This window comes from Pinus tabuliformis, chromosome 8 (assembly GCF_031772625.1).
Source record: "Pinus tabuliformis cultivar Carrire ecotype Pingquan chromosome 8, CPIR1, whole genome shotgun sequence".
Classification (NCBI taxonomy): Eukaryota; Viridiplantae; Streptophyta; class Pinopsida; order Pinales; family Pinaceae; genus Pinus; species Pinus tabuliformis.
Genome location: NC_142294.1, coordinates 884793088 through 884807206, shown reverse-complemented (window position 1 = coordinate 884807206; position 14119 = coordinate 884793088). Strand labels below are relative to the sequence as shown.

The 14119-nt window shown below is 33.6% G+C and overlaps 1 protein-coding gene across 1 annotated transcript; it reads left to right on the top strand.

The window, feature by feature from the left end:
• The first annotated feature begins 2202 nt into the window (after positions 1–2202).
• Positions 2203–6882, top strand: LOC149238380 (uncharacterized). The gene is made up of 3 exons (XM_089373008.1): positions 2203–3889; positions 5117–5656; positions 6411–6882. Exons 1-3 carry the CDS (start codon positions 2912–2914, stop codon positions 6510–6512), a joined length of 1620 nt encoding a protein of 539 aa, XP_089229134.1. The 5' UTR covers positions 2203–2911; the 3' UTR covers positions 6513–6882.
• Positions 6883–14119: the final 7237 nt, after the last annotated feature.

Genomic DNA, 14119 nt, shown 5'->3' with positions numbered 1-14119 from the left:
AACAGACTAATGCTCTATAGGCGCTTGATTAGTGCATCTCCTCAAGCCAGAAAGAAAGACCAAGCAGCTGAAGACGAATACGACCACAGAACTGAACCCGCATCCCTCGCATACGACGCCGGAAAAGCTACTTCACACACAGGAAGGGGAAGAAACAAAGATATGAAAAGAAAGCCCCCGCTCACCTACTCAGTCTCACTAAGAAGAAAGAAGCCTCATCGTAGGGAAGACCCCCCAAACCACATATTCTGGCAAGAAAACTGCTCGATCATGGTAAATTTTTAAATAAATATTATATATTTTACTTATTTTTTATTATTTAAAAGTATAATAAAATTAAAAATATTGTTGGAATTATTATTATTTAAATGTATAATAAAATTAAAAGTATTCATGGTATATTTCAAATTTTAACTTAAAATCACATGATCCCCTCAGGATAAATGATATTATCCCGAGTACTCAGCGTGATCAATGCTATTATTTTATCTTAATCATACTGGAGATTGTAATTATTGTTATTTAAAAGTATAATAAAATTAAAAGATTTCTTTGTATATTTCAAATTTTAAATTAAAATCAAAATCTTCCAATTAGGTTTTGTGTTAAGAGAATATCTACACATTTCATTGTATAGAGTGTTTTTTATTTTAAATTGCATTTTTCATTTATATAATTATTATATTTTATATTAATTAAAAATTAAAATTATTATATTTAAAATAATAAATTTAATATAAAAATGATTTTTTATTTAAATTTTTTTTTGGATAAATCTATTTCATTATTAATTTTACACACATGTGAAATGGACCAATAAAATCATAAACTTTTACGCAGTTAACCTAGAATCCGGTTGAGTAAAATAATAAAGTATTTATTATAAAATAATAAATTTTAAAGTATTTAACCCAAATTAATCTTAATTGATAGGTAGATTATTTATAATAAATAATAAATAAAAATATATTTTATTTAATATAAATTAAAATGAAAGGGAAAATGGTGTGAAATAAGATAATTATAATAATATTTTTCTCAGGAAATGATATTTTTGAGTTGATATGTGGGAATACAAGTTAATTATGATAATTAAAAAATATGGAAATAAATAATTAAATATAAAATTATATATATTTTTTGGTATTTTAAAAGGATTTATTTACTTTCTCAACATATAATTATTAATCAATTTTTAGGGTTTATGGTCTGTTTTTTTTTCACTAGTTATTTCTATTACCAATTGAACTACTCAAAGTTCAAATAAAACTATTATATATATATTATATTTTGATTTTTTAAGATTACTTATATTACATTAGAATAGGGAATTTGCATGCTCAAAATTTCTGTTAATTAAAAAAAATTCTAACAATTAATTAAATTGATCCAAATTTTCTGGAAATAACCCTAACAAATACTATAATAATAATAAAAATAAATAATTTCAATTAAAAACAACATATCCACCCCCATAATACTTCCAGCACAATTCCCCAAAATAAGTAATGGGTTATCTCAATCTAACCACTATACACACATGCTAACCTTATTCATAAAAGGGCACTCCAAGGTAATTGGTGATCTCAATCTGACCACTATGAACACATGCTAACCTTATTCATAAAAGGGCACTCCTTAAAACCCATACTAAATTTCTTCCCCTTGGGATTTTTAAACAGGGAGAAGAATGAATAAAAAACCATTTTTTTAAAGTTTATTTTATCAAACAATGTACACGTGACGTGATAAACAAGGAAAACTTAAAAACGAAATTGTGTAAACCCTCTCGAAAAATAAAATTAATCTTAAAAAAGAATGGATGGATACTTAAAATTAATCTTAAGAAAAATGGATGGATACTTAACACATGGTTTGGATACTTAATATTTGGTTTGTAGTTTAATCTGGGAAGTTGGAACACTTCGTTCTGATCTGATATATTTTGGGAGAGCCTGGGTCGTCAGCAGGTAACTTAGTTCTGGCTGTTGGACTAGCGCTTTGTTGCACAGTTTAAGGCGAGAATCGCTCGAGACAAAGATAGAACGCCATGCCAACCCCACATATATTTTTCTATTTCTCCTAAATAAATGCTGCGAAAGGGCTTCATTAGCTGTCAAGCTTTTTGCCCAAAAAGGGACTCCTCGAAAAAATAAATACTCGCACTTGTTATTTATTTATTTAGATGGCACAGGGAGGATATTAATTTTTCAGCCCTCAAGTTTTGCAAGATTATACGCATAGAACCACTTGATGATGAGGGCTTCCTCGCATTGGATGTGGATCTGATGGCAGTGATTACGACTGTTGCTTATTGTTTGTAAGTTTCTCAGCAACGAAGAAGCCACATAATACTCAACTCAGCGGGAGCCACCGACATTATTGTGTACGGTTTTGCAGTGTACAGTGCGCAATGCAATCTGTGAACCACAATGAGCTAATTGTTTTACTCGGTGTTTTCAAGATTCTGATGGTGGAGGTAATCAGTTCCGCCCAATAAGCTATTAAGTTGGTGTAAGAGACGGTAATTAAGTTTGGTTTTGGCTTTGTTTACATCTAACTGGACACTGTGATTGGATGATTTGTTGTGGATTCAAGAGGGTAGGGGCTAGATTTTGCTATAATTAGTCGTTCATAGATAGCTGTGGAAAAACGCTTTTATCTGCTCCATGGTGGCTGCTTTTCCTTCATCGAAGATGGTTGTTATAGGGGTAGTCTGACGGGGAAAGGTCGGTTCCCTGCCTATACAGCTGATGAAGGTTCTATGGTGTGACCAAATTGGCCAGATTCTTGTTCTGTGATTTGGGTTCTTTGCAGAACTGAGAAATTTTGGTCCTGTATTGAGGTTATTTAGCCCAGCCTTAATTTATTTTAAGTCTGAGAAGCTGCATTGAGATTTTATAAACTGGCGATGATAAAGAAGAAGCAGAAGGATTTTGATAAGGTTGTATGGGATCAGATGGCTGGAAGGAAAGTCCACCCATCTGCTGGTATGCTTTCCCGCATTGGGGGTTGGGCTAGTAAGGTTTTTAGATCGCTCATTGTGTTGATCTGTATATCTTACTTCATATATCTTATGAATCTTATGCTAAGCAATTACCCATGTTGGCATCCCATCGTAAGTTGCAGAACCGAGTGTACTCAGTCGGCTGGTTCTAGTTCTAGTTCTAGTACTAGTACTAGTAACAGTGTGGCAGTTTTAGCCGTGGAGAATACTACGAAGGTTGTCAATGCCGACGAGGCTGGTATTCACAGGCAAGCGCTTCAAGCTATTCCTGATTCTACAGGAACTGACTTGAAGCACATAGTGTTTGGGATTGCCGCCTCTGCTAGGTTATGGGACAAGAGAAAAGAGTACATAAAGTTGTGGTGGAGGCCGAAGGAGATGAGGGGGTTTATTTGGTTAGAGAAGCCTGTGAAAACTGGCAAGGGTGACAATTCTTCCCTGCCCCCATGGAGAATATCAGCTAATACCTCCCATTTTAAGTACACCAACAAGCAGGGACACAGATCTGCCATTAGAATTTCCCGCATTGTGTCTGAGACTTTCAGAATGGGTCTTCCTGATGTACATTGGTTTGTCATGGGGGATGATGATACTGTCTTTATTGCTGATAATCTGGTGAGGGTTCTGTCCAAGTATGATCACACGAAACCTTACTACATTGGCAGTTTATCAGAGTCTCATTTGCAGAATATATTCTTTTCTTATAGTATGGCTTATGGGGGAGGTGGATTTGCCATTAGCTATCCTCTGGCAAAGGCGTTGGAGACTATGCAAGATAAGTGTATTCAGAGGTATCCTGGTTTGTATGGAAGCGATGATAGAATACAGGCCTGCATGTCTGAGTTGGGCGTGCCGCTTACAAAGGAGCCTGGCTTTCATCAGGTAAGATCTAGGGATTTTAGGAATGGGGATGGGATCCAAAGAATGCTGATGTTTCACCACTGGAATTTTATTTAGATGTGTATTTCTGCAGTCATTTCTAAATTTGGGTTAGACGAACTATGGATTTTAACATCATTCCTTGTGCTCTGGCTTCCTTGTTCTGTACATTGTTCATATTATTTGTATATTATCTGTAAATTACATTCTTTACGATATATCTCTACAGTTTTTTATATCTTGACCTGGGGTAGCTCAGGGCTCAAATGGTACTACGTGCTTATTAGGCAACTGTGTTCTCACTATGGCTTGGGAGGTCTGCATTGGCAGGAGATTTCTACATAGTTATGTGGTTCACTGGATTTACCACCATGGTTTGAAAGTTCTGCATTGGCTGGACATTGACTATTTTTTTCGTCTCCTCTGCAAATAAGGCATTTCAGCAGTGATGTAAAACTCTGGGTTGGACTGTGCCTGATGCTTTGGCATGTTGGTTGTAATTGAGTTTTGTCTCTTTGCCTCCCGGGACAAATCTTGCATTTTCTTGATGTATTTCTCCACCGGGCTGATTGTTTAAATGATATTTCCAGTTTTCCATACAAATCCAAAAAATAGATTGCTGATCACAGTCTTTAAATTCCATTCCTGCATGTATTGTGAACCATGAGTTGCTTTAATTGTATGCTAACATTACTCTTGCTTCTTGTATTTTGTTTTTTTATGTGTCGATCCTGCCTGTGTCTCTGATTTTGCTGACATAGTTCTTGATAATGAATTTTTTACTTCTCAAGTTCGGATGTGTTAGACTATGATATATTGTTTTTCTTAACTATTTTTGATGTGTTTGTCATGTGTTTCTTCATCAATCTTGCTGACTTGGGTGATTTGTTTGCCATTGATATCGCTGAGATTTCATGTTGTGGTGTTTGAGATGTAATTGTGCATTGAGTCCGATGATAGTTGTTGTTTCATTTATATGTATGTTCATTGATTTCAGTCATACTGGTAATGGAATAAGCTTCTTTTGTATTCTTTAGTTATCACTGCGCTTCCAACGAAATGTTATATAACTCTAGACAATAGTGGATTAGATTGTTTTTGAATTTTACATCATCTCCAGTGCTTGTGTTTGTGTTTTCTGCAGTTTGACAACAAGTTTCTCCTATGCATTTACTTAATAAGCTATCAAAGCTTTTAATGAGATATATTTGATTGCTGTTTTTGTTGCAGTATGATGTATATGGTAATCTATTCGGATTACTGGCAGCTCATCCTTTAACTCCCTTGGTGTCACTTCACCATTTGGATGTTGTGGAACCTATATTCCCAAACATGACCAGAGTAAAGGCACTGCAGCACTTAAGCAAAGCTGCAAAATTAGATTCAGCTGGAATAATGCAACAGTCTATTTGTTATGATAAAGCGCGTGAATGGTCTATATCAGTCTCATGGGGTTATGCAGTTCAGATCTTCAGAACCATATTTTCCCCTCGTGAGTTGGAGATGCCCTCCAGGACATTCTTGAATTGGTACAGAAGAGCAGACTTTACAGCATATGCCTTCAATACCAGGCCCGTGACAAGACATCCATGCCAGAAACCCTTCATATTTTATTTGAAGGATGTTCGCCATGATAATGCGAGTGGACAAATCATAAGCAATTATGCTAGACAGCAAGTAAAGCCTCCTGGATGCAGGTGGAGAATACCTTCCCCAGAGATCATAAATTTGATTCGGGTTGTGAAGAAACCTGATACATTATTATGGCAGGTAATTGACTTTTATCATTATTTTCGCTTTTAACATGTCATAGATCACATGTTTTAGCTTAGGTCCTCGAACTGCACACAAAGCTACTACCTAATGCATATGATCTTTAGACATTTTTAGATTGGTACATGCAACAGCCCACAAACTATAATTTTAGGCCAGGATTTCATGAGCTGGGGTAATTTTTATGGATTCCACTCTATGTAGGCCAGTTACGGTTATATTGGGTATACTTCAAACCTCATAGCCTTCTTCTTTGTAGGAGAGTTCTATTGATTGCAAATCTCGTGTAGTGTCTTATTTCCAGGCATTTTGCTTTTGGTCTTTGTTAGTAGCTATGTAGTTACAAGAATGGCTGAGGCTGGAGTTTACCGGAAAATCTTTTGTTGGCAGAGAGTTCTAGGGATTGCAAATCGCTTGCAGTGACTTGTGTCCAAGTCCAAGCCTTTTGCTTTTGTCTCTGTTAGTAGTTGTGCCAGAACAAGATTAGCTCAGGCTGGAGTTTACCAGAAAAAATCATGTGTTGATCTTTTATGTTTAGATTTTTACCCCTTAAAGTTCATTAGTCTCTGAGGTTTTTAAAACCTTTATGGCAGTCTCTATAATTAGGTTGTTAAAACCCTTATGCAAGTCTCTATTGCACTCGTGTCTGTTCCCAAGTTGGAGTATCTTTGATCAACATAAATTGTTAACTATTTTGAATAATTTTCTCCCTTTTGATTTCTTCTAATGCCTGTGAATGCGATTCTTGCAGTCACCACGGCGAAACTGCTGCAGAGTGGTAGCATCCAAAAAGTCCAGCCTTGATATTGAAGTGGGTGCCTGCCGGGAAGGTGAGATCATTGGTGTATCATAGCACATCTGCTGTACAAGAATGTCTTTATCAGAAGGCCTATGCACGCATTTTGGGAGTAGATCAGCAAGCTTCTTAAAATAAAGGAGACCATGATATGCCACATCTTGGTGTGAATGCTTTCATCTTGATTTTATTTCTGATCAAAGTTCGTGAATGAATATGAATTGGTCTACTCTATATGCACATATACTATTATCCCATTAGGCTGACCATTCCAATTGCTGTTCTAGGAGTGGCAATAGTGGAAAGTATTGTCATGACTCTCAGGAGTTATTGCTGGCAGTTCACGGGCTCAATCTCCTAGCTTGAATATTTACTACCCAATTATTCAATTGATTGAATTTATTTTCTCTTGCTATTATTGAATTTATTTCAGGAATGCTGAAACTACCATTTCTTATGTTTTGGAAAAGCAAGGGCATATTCTATTCTTCCATTCCTGGTGTTTGGATGTTGGTTAATAAAAATCCCTTTTTGTGGGGAAATGTTTCTAAAATTTGCCAAAGCGATACTTGTAAATTTAATGCAGTAACGGTGCATTGCAAACCTGCTGAAGCTAGCTCACCAGGGGGCAATGCAGCACAGAGCAAAGGTGGATGTAGTGTTGATATCAAAACCTTACATTTATAAAGTATGCATCTGCTTTTTATAAACATGTCACAGATCGCCATTGCAATAGCGGAATCTCAACTATACATTTAACTCATTTTTTTTTTCGTTGTCACAATGCACCTATAAATAAACATTGTCGGTTTACTGTTTACTGACTAGTTTTGATGTTTCGGTGCCGTTCTCAATTTTGTACAAATTAGGAAACAAAAATTCAAATTGAGATTGACAACAAGAAGGGTTCAAAAGCTCTTTCAGCATTACAGATCTAAATTTATTTGCCTGAGATAGTCTTTAGACGTCTGTTAATTTGATCCCATAGGTGTGTCCTACATGTTTCATGTCATCCATGGCTTCACCGATGTCATTAAAATTTAATCCTGACGCTGTTGTTGTGGTACCGGATATTTTTAAGCATTGTTAAGTAATGAGGGGAAATTCAAATTTTAGTCCACGACTTTGGCAAAACCGTCACCTCTGGGTGAGATCATAGCGCTGTTGATTTGTAGATCTATGTCGAGACAATCCTAGTAACTTCTCTGGGTTGTGATATTGGAGTCCTATGCTGCACTTGTTACTGATAAGCTAACCCAGTGATGGTTCTGGTAGAGTGACTGTTCAAGTTCAAAAATTCTCCGCCTTACTCTTCCATTGCAATCCCTGTATCTTAGAACATTTGTATCCTCCCTTATAACTTGATCCTCAAAGTTGAAGTTTTTTTCCTTCATGTGAAAATCCCGTGGGCATATGTATCTATATGTAATTGGAAAATCTCTTAGGTAATTATTAAGTGTCAGTGACAATTTTGTTGGATCATGGATATTTATATAGGTTGATGGTTGCCGCTAATTGACACTAGACCATTTGGGATTTTTCTTTATCAAAATCAACATCGATAGCAGTGCATGCAATACCAGATGTGTCTATCCACTTAATAGTGACTGTGTTTCATCTGTACTGTTTTGGGATAATGGATCCTTTTTGGGAAGATGGTTGCCAGTGACTAGAAGACCATTTGGGATTTTTCTTTTTCAATCAACATCAATAACGGTGCATGCAATATATATGATGTGGCTATCGTTAACAGTGACTGTGTTTCATCTCCACCGCTGCAATTATTTCGAGAAATGGCAAGATGCAGCTGGAAATACTTTGGATGGTAATGCAAATCAATATGTGATTGCAGTTTGTCACTCAATGATCTGCCCTGTCTTCCAAGGCAATCAATATGTGATTGCAGTTTGTCAGTCAATGATCTGCCCCGTCTTCCAAGGCAATCAATATCTCCCCTGCAGCATAGTAATAAATGATGTATAGAAGGATGAATAGGTTGGGATAGCCTTAGTTTATTTGTTATATGTTTTGGAATTTCTTTTGGCATACTTTTCAGTTGAATTTGCCTAGAATTTGGTGCGGATTTGTTGGAATTACAAGTTTGAGTTGTGAACTCTTCACAATTGGAGTGCTGCGTGGGTTTTCCAGGGTGTTGAATCCATATATGCAGTGAAAATGCATTTTAAACAATAACATATCCAGGGTGTTGAATCCATATATGCAGTGAAAATGCATTTTAAACAATAACATATCACAATTTGACCAAAAATTATTTTGCCAATTTTCAACTGAAATCTCCAAAAACGTAGAATAATTAGACATCGTCAAGATATACTTTGACGGATTTAAATCAATGCAGTATATTCCAGCTTATACAGCATATATTACTCTCTTGTTGGATGTTCAAAAACTACATAGGACATGTTCGAGTGAAGAGGGATGGGAGTTGTAATTTAGAAGGGCATTCTCTACCGAGGCATCAGTTTTGCCCTCGCAACGAAAAATTGTTGGAATCGGGGTATATTTTTTTCAAAAAATCTGATAGTAGGAATGCTTGAATTGTGCTTTTGATATTGGAAATGGATTCAGCATCATCAAAAATCTTGAAGCTTGACAGTTCTAACATGGACTTTCAAAAATTTCCGCCCGATTTTATCAAAATTAGGCTGAAATTTTCATTATTTTACGATAAAAAACAATGCCTCATTAGACTACGGCATTTAGATCCATGGTCGGCATTTAGATCCATGGTCTATACAGTTAGTTTGAGGGTTTATAAGAAAATTTTGGAAATTTTCATTATTTTGCGATAACAAACAATGCCTGGTTAGACTACGGCATTTAGAAGTATATCCATGGTCTATACAGTTAGTTTGAGGGTTTATAAGAAAAATTTGTTTTGATTTTATGTATGAAAAAGGTCATAGTACTTGGGGTTAGTAGTATAGTGTTTCTTGATTTAAATTCAAGATTTCTATTTACAGGTATATTATTGTGTAAATAAAATCTGGGCACTTTGTAATGGAGAGGGCCTATACTTCCCTGCAATTGAGAGTAAAAATAGAGTAAAAATATAGTGAGATAAAACAATTTTAATTTTGTAAAATTATAAATTTAATATTGCACAAAAATAGAACAACAAAATTATAATATAATTTTCTAATTTATCAATCAAATTGGCCAAGTTCTTGGGCCTCCATAACATTTTCAAAGCTGTCTTTGAAGTTTCTCACCCTTTCACTCATCCATAGGTCTCATTCGGGGGCCTAAATCCTTCTCACCAACCATCACTAAAATGCTCTTCTTCTGCACACAGTCCTCGCTCTTCTTCTGCACACAGTCCTCACCAGTGCCTTTATCTCTCACTGCAACCGTAAAAAGGCCAAAGGTGCTTTGCTCAGGCAGATAATTTTATACACAAGGACTAGAAGATGAACAGCTCTAACCATTTCAGCGGCTGGCGATTTCGCTGCCCAACGAATCAATGCCTTCAACGTTGGTCGACCTCTCTTCGTCTTTTGAAATATCTCTTGGTGTTCTTAGGGGTAAACAGTGCATACATGCAATTTTCCATTTGCCCTTTCCGCTAAAGCAAAGCATAACACATATTTTACCATGACAATCACTCTCTACTTACACATACTTTACCATGACATTCACTCTCTACTTTAGCTGCACTGCCTGGGTTCTGCAATCAAGAATGTGGTTCCATTGATCTGTAGCATAAGGTTCCAATCCCACGACTCACTTATTTAGCAACGGTTATAACACCCCATCTGGTTTCTCTAACTACTAATTCCAACACCCACAACAAAGCCAGAGCCATGAGAGGTTTCTTTCACTGCTTTAGCAACTTTTATAGTAACCATCTCTTCACCTGTTGCCAGGGCTGTAGTAGTCAACTGTTCTTCTATAACCAAAACTCTAGCAATAGCAGCCTTTGTAGCAACATAAAATTTACAAAAGTATGTCGCCCATTGAAAGTATGGCTATGTTTAGATATCTGATGTATAAGAAGAATCTTCACAACATGGAATCCAAGAGGTTCTCAAAAATTGCTTCTAACTTTAGTCAAAATTCCAGCCTTGGCTCAACCTTTGGGGGATTAAGGAGGAGATTATCATGGGAAGCAAGGATAGTATCAAAGACACTATTACCTCCAATTATAAAGACAAGATGTGGGATGATAAGGAGTTGGAGGGTAAAAGGATGCTAAGATATTATAAGGTGGTGATCAACCCCATCCTTGATAATCATAATTATCTCTCAATGTTAACCAGTACTAAGAAGAAAATGAACATCGCTAGGATAAGAACTAATTCTCAAGAGTTTCGAAGTGATACCGGGTGGTGGTCTATTCCCAAGGCTCCTTGGGATGATAGAATTTGTCAGATTTGTGATACTAAGAAGGTGGAAGATGAAAAACACTTCTTTTTACACTCCCTGGCTCTTGGCCACATCCGCTCTCAATTCCCTATCATTAGCCACACTTCCAATCTTCTCGATTTATTAAGTCAGCCCAACTATAGCAAGTTTGGAGTGCTTCTTTCCCTTCTCTTTGATCACAGAAACAATATTTTGAAGAATGACATTTAGACTTTCTTTTCTTGAGGTCCGACAGACCACATTGGTCTTAGTGGACGTTAATCATCATCATCATGAAAATAGCTTCTAAATCACTAAAAAGTTGAAAACTAATAGGGATGTTTCTGCATGGCTGTTTGCAAGGCGTGGATGTCCATTTCTATGTGGTGATTGACTAATTAGCTATTAAAAAGGGAGGACATTAAATGAAAAGAGTTAGAGAAGTAACCATTTCTGCTTCTGTGACAAGCTGTAGTAACTTGTGTAGAAACAAAAAAATCCAGGCAAATATTTTGAAAATAACACCAAAATCTTTGAAAACTAATAATATGTGCAGAATTGCTTTCTGTAACAATGATGTTTCTGCATCACATTGTAAGAGGTGGAGGTCCACTTTTTTGTGGTGAGTGATTGTGATTGATTAGATGTCCAAAAACTAGAGAGAACAATAGAATGCGGAGTATTTATATTCTTAACACATTTTCTCATGTTTGAGAAAGATAAGCTCTTAGTTAATAAAAAGATGTCTTAAGTCATATTTAATCTAAGTAAATATTATAAAAATGACATCAAAATCTTTAAAAACTAATAATATCTACAAAATTGTGGTCTATAATAAGGATGTTTCTGCATCACAGTGTAAGAGGTGGATGTCCACTTCTTTGTGGTGAGTGACTGATTAGATGTCCAAAAACTAAGGATGACAATTGAATGAAGAGGATTTGTATTTTTAACATATTTCTTATATCCAAAAATAAATAAATTTAGCTAATAAAAAAAAGTCAGGTCATACTTCAAAACTGAAAAGTAACACATTCATTGTGCATTCATAAGAAGACTAATATCATTGTGTTGACAGGTAACACAAAAATATCTACAGATCACTATTTAATATTATTTTAGATATCTGAATATAAAATTTTCATTCAAATTCCAATTTTGATTACATGTCATATATATATATATTTCTCTGCCTGAATATTCAAGATCTCTAGAATATGTGGTGATTTATATATTGGATATTCAAAATTGACAAAGATCATGGCTGAATGAAAACATGACACACAGGAATTTTATCTATGAACATGTGTTGTGTAATCCAGAACATGAAATCATATATATATATATATATATTTCTCTGTCTGAATATTCAAGATCTCTAAAATATGTGGTGATTTATATATTGGATATTCAAAACTGACAAAGATCATGTCTGAATGAAAACATGACACGAAGGAATTTTATCTATGAACATATGTGTTGTGTAATCCAGAACATGAAATCAATGTTAACTTCAAGTTTTTTTAAACGGGGAATTGAAAAAGTGGACTAGAGTCAAACAAGCTTGATCTATTTGTGTATGACAGCTTCTCAACACAGTGACCAATTCATGAAAATGAAAGGTTTGTTCTTTGGTGTTTCGTTTATAAGTGTCACATAGTTTGGGAAAAGACAGTCATTTTTATAATATAAAACGGTTTTCATTGTAATCAGAAATATGTCTTGTTCTAATTATAATACACATTATTTTTAGATCTTACATTATTATAATAAACCATTTGTATTATTAGATTTATGGTAAATCCTCTGATATATGTATTTAATCAATATATATTTATTAGATTTATAATAAATTACTTATATTATCATTTTTATTGAAACACGTGTAGAAACGGACTATGGCCATAGAAATAATATTGAAACATGTGCATAAACGGACATGGCCATTGAAATAAGGAAATTGGTTACGAAAAAGAAAATGATATTGCTCTAAACTAAAATTTAAATAATTTGTTTTTAATAAATTAGTATAAAAGATTCAAATTAATTAAAAAGTACAGTAAATTATTTTTTAATAATGAATAATATATATTGAAATTGAAATTGATTTATTAAAATTTAAAAAATAAAAAATTATTTGATTTTTTTTGGATTTTTATTTAAATTTTTTTTTTTTTTTGTTAAGAACATTGGACAAAAAAAATTATTTTAATTTTTTTTTTGTCCAATGTTTTTATAGTAATGGAAATCGAGTACCGCACTAGCTTACAAAAAAAAAATTATTTTAATTTTATTAAATTAAAAAATATAAATAAATATTTTTTATTAAAATTTTAAATAATAGTAATAATAATTTAATTGATTATGTGTTGTGTATTTTGATTAAAACATTTAATTTTAATAATTTATGAGTTTGATATTAAATTATATATATAGGGGAAAGTGTGAACAACTTTGTTGCTAATTAGAATAATATTATCTCATATCATGATATGGATATTTTAGATGAATTTAAAAGATTCATATATAATTATATACAATTTACTAAAAAGAGAACATATATAAAATACACAATAAAAACAAATTTTGGTTACTGAAAAATTAAAGTTAAGTTAAAATTTGTTCAATAATTTTTCTTTACTAGTAGTTTAATTTCACCTTTCTTATAACATTCAACCTATGGTGTATATGCCAAAAATCTTTAAAAATTAGATTATTGAGAGAAAGAACTATAGTGGTTGAAAATTTGATATTTAATATTAGTTCATCTAATTATTTTGGTTTATAAAGGATTTATGTTAATAATCAAATTTGAATTGATTTAACTAAAAATATAATAAAAAAACTATTGCAACATGAAAAATGTCTTACTAAGGTACACATTTATCTGATTAACTATGTACAAAAATGTTATGGGTCAAATTTAACTCGAGAAACAAAATGAATCACACATCTTATTGTAAAATGTACCATTTTGTTAAATAAAATTTGCTTATATATATGAAAGTTATAAATAATAATGAGGAACTTATCAAGGAGGAATTTATTAGAATTGGAATAATATTAAATCCTTAGGAAATTAATGGGTGGGGAGCCACGTAGCATGAAGATTTTTATTTTTATTTTTATTTTATTTTATTTTTATTTTTATTTTTTTATTATAAATGAATGTTATAAATAATAATGAGGAACATATGGAATAATTTATTAGAATTGGAATAATCTCAAATCCCTAAGAAATTGGCGAGGAGCCACTTGGCATGAATCTACTGTTTTAAATTTATTAAAAGTCAATGCAA